Source organism: Ictidomys tridecemlineatus, chromosome 6 (assembly GCF_052094955.1).
Source record: "Ictidomys tridecemlineatus isolate mIctTri1 chromosome 6, mIctTri1.hap1, whole genome shotgun sequence".
NCBI classification, from domain to species: Eukaryota; Metazoa; Chordata; class Mammalia; order Rodentia; family Sciuridae; genus Ictidomys; species Ictidomys tridecemlineatus.
In genome coordinates, this window is record NC_135482.1 from 199,774,527 (window position 1) to 199,784,322 (window position 9,796).

Genomic DNA, 9,796 nt, shown 5'->3' on the forward strand with positions numbered 1-9,796 from the left:
AAGCTGACCAGTGCCCAGGTGACCTGGCTTCTTGACCCCATGTCATGGGCTCCTACCTCCCTCTCCTGCCTCCCTCTCCTGCCTCCCTTCGGCGCCAGCCTCCCAGCGGCCCCCTCCGCAGGCCTTCCTCTTTTCCCTGGGCTGAATTTAAGCTTTGAAAGGGTTTTCCAAGAAGGGAGCGTTTGATTTCAGTCGTTTTTCTCCCTGTCAGGACAGAGGGACTGTTTTAGGAGAGTGAGGGTCACCTGAAGATGCTTTATTTTACAGCTCGAGACTTGTATTCTTAGGAGCGAGGGTTCGAGGCCCGTGCGTGAGCATCCCCACGGCAGCGCCTTGTAGCTTACAGTGCACCGGGGAGAGGTGCTGTCCGTGAGGCTGAGGCCTGACGTCCACTGGAGCCTCCACCTCAGCCTCCAGTTCCCTGTGGCACAGGGTGAGCCTCAGCGGGAACAGCAGCACCCCTGTGGGTGACAGGAGCGCCTCTCCAGCAGCCAGAGCAGCAGGACGCAGGGACCTGCAGTCCAGGGAGGTGGGCCTGGAGCCCAGTGGCTGCCTCACTCCTGGATTCTGAGTTTGAATTCCACCTTCCCTTCGTAGGGGTCATGGGGGTTGTCGAAGGTCACGTGCTCCGCGAGAATCTTGCACACGATGACGACCTCTGTGTTGGTGGGGACGTTGAGCAGCTTTGCTGCCACCAGAGGGTTGCTGTAGTGGGGCTGGAGTGGAGGCCGGGGTGAGATGTGGGGAACCCGTGGTACAAAAAGCCCAGCCAGGCCAGTGCGGGGGGGGGGGTGGCCCGGGACTCCTCCCCCACGGTCCCCATGCTGGTCTGGAGGGACACAGTGTGGGCTGACCGTGGCCAGAGCTGCCCGCGGCACAGAGGGGACGCTCTGAGCGGTCTGTGCGCTGGGAGGGGCTCTAGCGCTGTGCTGTCGGGGAGTTGGAACACGCGTGTCTCTGCGTCATCACGAGAATGCTGTTTGGAGTTGGCCGGCCGTGGACGGGATGGGGCTACTCACGGTCTTTGCTTGGGGCCACTGCAGGCTGCGGGGCGAGGCCATGCCTACCTGGGCTTTCTTCCCGTAGTAGGGGAAGTAGTGCAGGCTGAAGGTGCCGTTGGGCGGGTAGTAGGCCACCTGCAGGGGCCCCGCACCCCGGGGGGGCCCGTCCTGTGGGAGAGCCGGGGCTGAGTGGGTGCCGGGTGGAGCCTGTGCATAGGCGTTCACGTGCCTGCCCGGGGTCCTGGCTTGGGGTCGGTGGCTCTCCAGAGTGTCCGCGCCTCCTTGCGGCACATGTTGGGCTCGTTGGGGAGCCCAAGCTCGTCAGAGAACGAGCGAGGGGCCGTGGCCCGTGCAGCTCCCAGCCGGCCACACCATGCCCGCACCACCCAGGAGAAAGCCCAAACAGACTGCTCCCACCCGCCTGCCCCGCGAGGACAGAGGGCCACCTGGTGGGACGTGTCCTGTCGGTGGGCCGAAGGCCACATGTGGACCTGTGGGCAGCTCAGTGCTAAAAACAGACCCTAGAATATGTCAGTGGCAGTGGTTTTGGGAAAAAAACTGGGATTTGCCCGAGCGTCCTGCCACCCCCCAGCAGTCCCCTACTGGCCTGATTGAATGGCCATGGCTGTTAGGGACCTGAGAGACTTCTGTAAATAATCCAGTAAGAGGACAAGGCGACATGGTGCAGTGGTCTCTCCACACTGGGGCACCTTGGAGAGCTGGTGAGAGGCCGCAGATGCCCCACAGGCCACAGTGAGAGGCCGCACCTCACCATGCGCTCGCACCACATGCCTGGCCTTGGGCAGCTGCCTGGGCATGTCCCCGTGAGCCTCCAGTGGCTATACTTACCAAGAAAGTGCAGTCCACTCGGGGGGCTGTGTCGTTGCTGGGCAGGAACCGGACGATCTGGAAGGAGAGGTGTGTGCCCTTGTGTGGGCAGTGCCGTGGCTGCCGCCCCTCCGGTCACCCGCACACTCAGAGCCAGGCCCCAGGTGCAGGGGTCGGAGTGGGGCTGGGTCCTGGTCACGCCACGTGTGGCCTCAGGGTGCTGTGGGTGGGCTGGCTTCTTCTGGCCCTCACTCCAGGCCCCTCAGCACGTGCCCACCTGCCTCCCGGCCCCTGCCCCACTTCTCCAGCCCCATCCGCCCCTCCTGAGCTCTGGGCGGGGTCTGCCACTGATGGACATGCAGTTGCTGTGGTCCTAAGGGAGCCTGGTCACAGTCCTCCTGCTAGGCAGGTCTGGGGACACTCTGGCCAGCCACAGGCTCCCGTGATGGGTACTGTGCCCAAGTGTACAGCTCCCTCAAGGCACTGCCGAGAGTCCCAGGGCTGGCCAGTCTCTGGATCAGTGATCTTGCCCCTTGGCCTGGCCAGTTGCTGCCCCAGGCCTCAGCCTCCACGTCACCCCCATCGTCCCGCCAGGCCAGCTGCGTTCTGCACTCTGCTGCCTGCCCATGTCTGTTCTCACAGGCAGGAGGGATGGCCCAGCCTTGGACACCATTCCCGGCCCCAGCACCTCCCTCTGTGCTGAGCCGAGGGCCCCTCTGTGCCCGACCCTGGGGATCCCTGATCCTGGTGGAGGCTCCTGGCCCCTCCCAGCCCCTGCCTGGCCCTGGCCTCCCCTTAACTGCCCTCGTCCTGCTCCTTCTCAGCACCTCGCGGAGGGCTGAGCAGGTGGCTTAAGTCATGGTCAAGAGTCTAGGGTGAGGGCACAAGCCCCGCGCCAAGGGCAGGAGCAGACCCAGGCTCGGCCTCTTGCCAAGGCAGAGGAGGCCAGCCCTCGAGGCTCACCCTGTTCATCTTAATGATGAAACATGGCTTTCCTTCCCCAAAGCCGAAGTCGGGGTCCGGCAGGCCGGAGCAGTTCTGCAGCATGTCTGCGGTGAACTTGCAGGAGAACTTGGTGTGGTTGGGAGCCCTGAAGCTCTCCTGGAAGAAGTACTGCTCTGACGTGCAGTGGACGTTGTCCTGCTGGGCCGCGGGGGAGTAGCCTGGGGGAACAGGGGCCTGCCAGCCACGTCCTGCCTCCGCCCTCTGGAGAGTGGGGAACTGACCAGGGCGTCCCGCCTACCTGCCAGGAAGCGGTGGAGGCTGTGTGTGAGGCCCGCCCAGGAGCTGCTGTCGGAGACGTTGTAGCAGATCTGCAGCCCTCTCTCCCCGTACACGTCCGGCCTCAGGGTCACCCCTGGGGAGAGAGCACCGCGGTGTCTCCCGGAGCCCTGCCCCGGGGGTCCAGCCTGGCACAGAATGGTTGGAGGCAAGTCCAGCCTGGGAGACGGGCCTCTCCCGGGAAGGAAGCCACGGCCAGGCTCCCGATGGAGGGCTCTGAGGACACATGGCCCTGGGACCCCGCCTGAGAGCCAGGAGGAGCACGGCTGCTGTGAGGTGGGGCCTGTCCCAGGAAGGTCCAGAGCCTGGCCACGAGGAGCAGGTGGCTGGCAGGACTGAGCTCAGTCACACGGCCGTCACTGTCACGGGCTCAGGGGGCTGCATCTCAGCACACGGACACTTCTCCGGCTCTGGCTCAGTTCCCAGGTTGTGTGTGTGGGAGAGGAGTCAAAGCCACGCCTCAACACCCTCCTTCCCGGCCGGCGGGGTCACCTCGCACTCTGGCCACCCCCATGCTTCCCCATTTCCAAAGCTGCTGAAAACCCCTTTCCCGGCCACGGCACCACAGAACTTGCTGGTGCACCACGTCCACTTGGCAGCCTGCTCCTGTCTACCTGAGCAGAGGCTGTTTCTGGCGTTGGAAGGCAGCAGCTCTGCCTGGTTTGCCGTGAAAACCTGCGGAGCCTCTTAGGGAACCTGGCACTTCCTCCTCGGCCCCGCAGCCAGGCCCACCTCTCCCTCACCCTCTGCGCCTGTGGGGTGTCCAACTCGCCCTCTCCAGGTCCTTCCTCCCTGGTCTCCAGGCCCTGCCAGCTTCCTCCTGGGTCCTCCCAGCGACGTCCGACGTGCTCGCGGGCACTGGCCAGCCAGCGAGAGCGCTGTCCTCATCCCTGACCAGTGCTGTTGTGATGTTAAAGCTGAAGCCGCGTCGACTCAGATCTGTCGCTCACGGAGAAAGCTGAGCCATCCCTGCCCCCACCCGTGGGCGGTGGAGCACGCTCAGGGCTGTGTCCTTCTGCGCTTACCTGGTGACTTTAGCTGGTCCTGGTAGTCAGGTGTGTACGGGTCAATGGTCTGCATCAGGACGTAGAGGCACAGGGCAAAGAGCCCCGTCATGACCACGTAGAAGGCCACGTAGTACAGGCTGATCCACACTGCAGGAGAGGGGGCAGGAGGGGGCTCTGACTCCAGGGGTGGGGGCCACCCTGTCCCCAGCCGGGCTGGCACTGCAGAGCTGCCGGCAGAGCCTCACCAGGAGGTCAGGTCCTGAAGGAGGCTCAGGGCTCACTCTGCAGGGAGTTCATGGACACTGCTGTTGGCTGAAGACCCCCCAGCAGGGCCATCCCTGGGCGGCTTTGGGCAGGCCTGTGGGCGGCGGGGGGCCTTCTGTCCCCTGCAGTGGGTGGGAGGCCACCTGGACCTTTCCTCCCCATCTCCCAGGAGGGGGCAGGCACCCACTGTGGCCATGAGGGAGGGAGGCACTGCAGCCTGCTGGCCTCACCCTGCAGCGTCCGGCTCACAGAGCCGAGGGCAGCCTCTGGGGAGCAGGAGGCCTCCGGGGCCATCTGGGGACCCTGGCTTCCTGCTGAGGGGCAGGGTCTACACAGATAGGGACCCCCATGGCAGACGGGACCCTTGGGACAGAGGGAAGGGCGCCTCGGGGGGCAAGACACCAGGCCTGTTCTCGGGCCCCTGGTTTGAAGGCCGTACCAGTGACCAGAGGGAAAGGGGTCCTCCAGGGTCGCGAGAGCCAGGCCACTCACTAGGGACGGGGGCAGCCAGCGACACAGAGAAATGCCGGCAGGCCTGACGGAGGCTCCCAGGGGAGGGGCAGCTCCAGGGCAAGGGCCAACGCCGGGGGTGTCACCGTCACCCACAGGCTTGGGCCAGTGACACGCACAGGTCAGGCCTGAGAGGGTGACGTGTGACGAGGTGTGATGAAGAACAGGCAGACACCCGCCCCCCAGGGCCCACTGGGAGAGCCCCCTCCCCGTGGGTGCCACAGGGGCTCTGTCCCTGCTGGGGTCAGCTGGGCTGGCTGCATGCCCCTCCCTCCCGCAGGGTCCTGTGTGAGCGCCCACCTGGCTGTCCAGGGCCACTGCTGCTTCCCACCAGAGCCCGGCAGCCACAGCCTCTCCTGCAGTCTGGTCCTCCTGGCCAGTGGTCTTCTGCCCCCTTCCCACACCACCCTGGACGGGCGCCCTGAGCAGCCCCGCCGGGCCCTCACGTACCCCACCGGATCGGGGTGCGGCCCAGCATCTGGCCCGTGTCGGGGTTCCAGCAGTAGTTCTGGAACTCAGCCATGCGCTGGCTGCAGGACTTTTTCTCCTGCAGCGCGGCCATGTCCCCGGTGATGCCAGCTCCTGCTGGGACGGGGCAGTGGCCCTCGGTCTTATAGTCTCCTGGGCGTCAGAGGCACAGGAGGCCTTATCAGCTCTCCAAACACGGGGCTGTCCCCAGGCGCTCCCCTGCTATCACGCCTCCTCCCTGTCTCCGGCACCCGGGGGGCCCCCAGGACACCCTTGGGGTGCCCTTGGCAGGCGCTGCTCTGATAGCCACCAAGGGCACGTGTCTCCTCAGGAGGCAACCCTCAGAGCAGCGGAGGCCAGGCCAGGCCTGGGCACAGCCCTCCCCTCACGGGCTTGCTGCCTTCAGCGGCTGGCGGGGAGGGCGGCCTCCTGCCTGAGGAGCTGGACGGGGGCCCGAGGCTCCGGGTCGGAAGCACCCAGCCGTGGCATCTGCAGCTGCCTCCCAGCAGGCGGTGTGGCCACGTGGGCCACGCTCACGCTCTTAGAGCCCGTGAGGACACTTGGGGTGAGGTGTGGGTGTGAATGGGCCACATGTGGAGCCAGAAAGCCCGATGCTGCCCAGCTGAGACTGCCCAGGAGACGCAAGAGCTCCGGGGCGACCCCGAGGGTCTAGCCTGGACTCCCGTGGTGTCCTAATGAACCATCCTGTGCCTGACCTCAGGCCCTGTGCCCACTGCTGACGCGGAGCCTCAGGGTAGTGCTGTGGGACTGAGGCTCTGGGCGGCAGTCCAGCTCTCACAGCCTGTGGGCCTGGACCCCAGGGTGCTGGGATCTTGGTGGCCACTGTCTCCAGACGAGGTCCTTTCTGGAGGCCTGAGCTGTGTGAACAGCACCTCTGTGGTCAGAACAGCCTCGCCCACATCCCTTAGAGCTCAGCAGTTTCCCCGCGACGTTTCTGAGAGCCCGGCTCTGGGCTCGGGTGACGGGGACCTTGTGCCCACCCTGCTGCCCGTCTCTGGCTGGCCTAGTGCAGAGTCAGGGCTCTGGCCATCACCCAGTGGTGTCAGTGGAGACCACACGAGGAGCCCGAATTCCCACCTGCCTAGTTCACAAGGAGGACCTGGTCTTGTACTGTGCACCGTCCTGGCCCAGCCCCTGGTGATGCCCGCGTCAGAGATGACCAGACCGAACAGAGGAGCCCGTGACGTGGAAGGCCAGGTCTCAATAGGTGATCGCTCGTCACTCCGAGAACCAGGAGGATTAAAAAGGAAGGTGCCATCTGTACCTGCCAACGTCAGAGCTGGACATCGATGGACCTGGATGACCAGTCCACAGCCTCGACAGACAGGCCCACGGCCAGGAAAACTGGGACACCTGAGGAAAGACAAGGGAACAGGGGACACTGTGAGTCAGAGCCTGCAGGATCCGCCACACCCTGCAGCAGGCTCGAGGGGCTGCAGGGGGCCCAGGCCTTCAGCACAGGACCTGGGGACACTCCAGGGCCAAACAAACAGGAGAAACAGAAGAGACGCCAGTGGACGTGAAACAGAGCGGTGGCGGGCGCCCATGAGACAAGGCTGCTCCTTTGACAAGATCAAAGGGTGGACAAACGCCTCGTAAGAGAGGAGACACTGTCACGAGGGTCAGGAGTGAGGGGTGTCACCCAGCTCCTGCGTGGGGATTGGACTCAGGGGCCCTCGACTCTCAGGTGGCCCTCTTTTCTATTGTATTTGGAGACAGGGTCTCACTGAGTTGCTTAGTGCCTCGCTTTTGCTGAGTCTGGCTTTGAACTCGCATCCTCCTGCAGCAGCCTCCGAGCTGCTGGGGTGACAGGTGTGCGCCCCACACCTGGCAACACCCATTCTTCACTCCATCTTCTAGAAAACAGAGGGCAAGAGATACTCCCCAACCCAACTTAAGGCCAGTGTTAGCCGGATCCTAAAACCAGGTGACAGACAAGTGACCGGTGGACCAGCAGTCTTCAGGAATACGGAGAGTGGGCTGCAGACCAGTGGCCCTCGGGAACAAGGACACAAATGTCCTTTAAAATGGGGGCAACGAGACATGAATTGGCGTGAACACACTTTATATAAAGAGGTGAAAAATTGTGCTCCATATGTGTAATAAGAATCGTCATACATTCCGCTGTCGTGTATTTAAAACAAAATCAATAAAAAAATAAAATAAAATAAAACATAAAATGTGGGCGACTGAGTCCAACAGTGTATAAAAGCCCACTCTGTGTTCCAGTGGGATGCAAAGCGGGTTTGATTCGAGAAATCCATCCAAGAAACAGCACGTTCACTCCAGACCACTGTGAAGAACCAGCTGTGTTGGCAGGGCAAGAGACAGGCACGTGCACGCTAGGATGAAAGTGCAGCGCCGTGACAAGGCTCAGCCCAAAGGACACAAGGTCTGACAAGCAGGACAGAGGTGACACCCTCTGGGTGGGCGAGGAAGGAAGTGGAGGTCGGACTCACGGAGGCACAGGTCCCAGCTCAGTAGAGACGGAGATTCTCCAAGTCAATCTTCAGACCTAAAGTAACTCGTCGACGTACCAGCCAGAAGCCAGGTGTGGGGGCGCACACCTGCCATCCCAGAAGCTTGGGAGGCTGAGGCAGGAGGACCTCAAGTTCAAAGCCAGCCTCAGCAAAAGGAGATGCTAATCAACTCAGTGAGACTCTGTCTCTAAAAAAGTACAGAAACGAGGGCTGGGATGTGGCTCAGTGGTCGAGGGCCCCTGAGTTCAATCCTTGCTATCCCCACTCACACTCACAGTCCCAGCAAGATCACTTTGGAGGTAGAGACAGGAATCATTCTAGAACTTGTACAGAAAGCCAAGGGATCTAGAATAGGTAGATATTTTCTTCCACTTTCTGAAGAGTTCCTGGAAAATGTTTTTGAGACGAAGAATACAGTGGGAGGCAGGTCTGCCCAGCTCCACAGCTGGTGACAGCCCCAGTGACCAGGACTGTGTCCTGAGGCCAGGCGAGGTGCAGCTCAGGGTGGACAGAGCCACCGACTCCTGCAGAGGTGCAGGGGACATCGAGGCATGGAATAGCCTTGCTCCAGGTGCAGGCAGCTGGGCCTGTACCAGACACTGGACCTCAGCCTCACGCCTGGCCCACACGTAGCCCCTGGGCCACGGACTCTGGGTGAAACGTCAGGAAAGACACGGGAGGGTGTTCAGGAGCCACGGCTAGGGGAGTCGGACTGGACACCAGGCCCAGCCTGTGAGAAGGAGCGTGGGCAGGTGGCGTCAGCAAGATGAGCCACGTCTGCTCGGTGAGCCTACATAAGGAGACCAGAGAGGCAGCGGCCGGGAGGAGACCTGGAAACCACACGCTGACCAGGGACCTGCCCGGGACACAGAAAGTGGACCCTCCAGGTGGAAGCGAGGGCATGCCCAGAGGACACCAGCACGAGCCCTCAGGAAGTGCAGGTCGCAGCCACCAGGGCCACCAGCACCTGCAGGACTCTGAGGAGGCAGAGCTCCTGTGGCCATGAGGGAGGCCTGGTGGACGGCCCCGGGCGGAGCTGCCCAGAGAGCAAACACCCCTGCCACACGACCCGAGTGGCACTCAGGGACACTCACCATGTCCACAGCGGCTCCTCTCAGGCAGCCGAACACTGGAAGCAGCGGGTCGAGCAGGCCTGCTCTGGGTCCAGGTGGACAGAGGGTGGAGCAGGCCTGCTCTGGGTCCAGGGGTCTGTCGTACACGCCGACCTAGATGGCCCCCCAGAGCCATGTGAGTGCAGAGCTGGTCTGGGGGCCACTGTGCGAATCCACACAGAGAGCATCCTCGAAGTGCCCAAGTGCCTCAGACTGGTGGTCCACAGGGGTGGGCAGGGCAGGCGAGTGGCCTCCGAGGCAGCACAGGGCCCTGCTGCCCTGCTGGGCTGTGCCCCGGGCTGTTACTCAGGGGCTTCATCCTGGGTGCTCTGTGGCCGGGCAAGGGGCAGCGGGTGCTTTCCACAGGACACCTCTGTGCCTACCTCTAGTGCAGTCCTCTCCCTCAGCCCTGGGTCTCATGTGGGCCATGACGTGGGCGCCCCCTGGGGCCCCCAGAGACGCACCGCCCAGACCCACCGGCGTGGGATGCTCCTGCAGGGTCTCTGGGTGACTGTCCTGGCTCGGACCCCGGGGAAAGGCAGCAGAGGCCACCCGTACCAACAATACCACGAGAACCTGTCCCCTCTGACCCTGGTGACGGGAAGGCGTGACAGTGGTTGGCCCAAGGTCACCTCCTCCTAGGGGGCAGGGCTGACCTAGTGCCGCCTCCCGGGGACGACACGATGCTGTTCACCTCAAATATTTACTCACTAGCACCTGCCACAGTCCTGCCCGAGGCCAGCCGGGAGGTTCCTGCACGAGGCGGGTGACCGCACAGCCTCCGGCCTCCCTGGGCGTGGGCACTCTCTCTTCCTGGCCTTGTC

The 9,796-nt window shown here is 63.3% G+C and overlaps 1 protein-coding gene across 2 annotated transcripts; it reads right to left on the minus strand.

The window, feature by feature from the left end:
* Positions 1-235: 235 nt before the first annotated feature.
* On the minus strand, positions 236-9,040 carry Atp4b (ATPase H+/K+ transporting subunit beta). 2 transcript variants are annotated; one of them, XM_005316968.5, is made up of 8 exons: positions 8,955-9,040; positions 5,342-6,733; positions 4,136-4,264; positions 3,073-3,186; positions 2,793-2,992; positions 1,851-1,907; positions 1,068-1,169; positions 236-716 (listed from the first exon to the last, which is right to left on the minus strand). In XM_005316968.5, exons 2-8 carry the CDS (start codon positions 5,451-5,453, stop codon positions 555-557), a joined length of 876 nt encoding a protein of 291 aa, XP_005317025.1. In that variant the 5' UTR covers positions 5,454-6,733; positions 8,955-9,040; the 3' UTR covers positions 236-554. The 2 variants fall into 2 exon arrangements, with proteins under 2 accessions (XP_005317025.1, XP_077872506.1); XM_078016380.1 differs by lacking the exons at positions 4,136-4,264; positions 5,342-6,733; positions 8,955-9,040 and adding an exon at positions 3,854-4,126.
* Between the last annotated feature and the right edge of the window lie 756 nt (positions 9,041-9,796).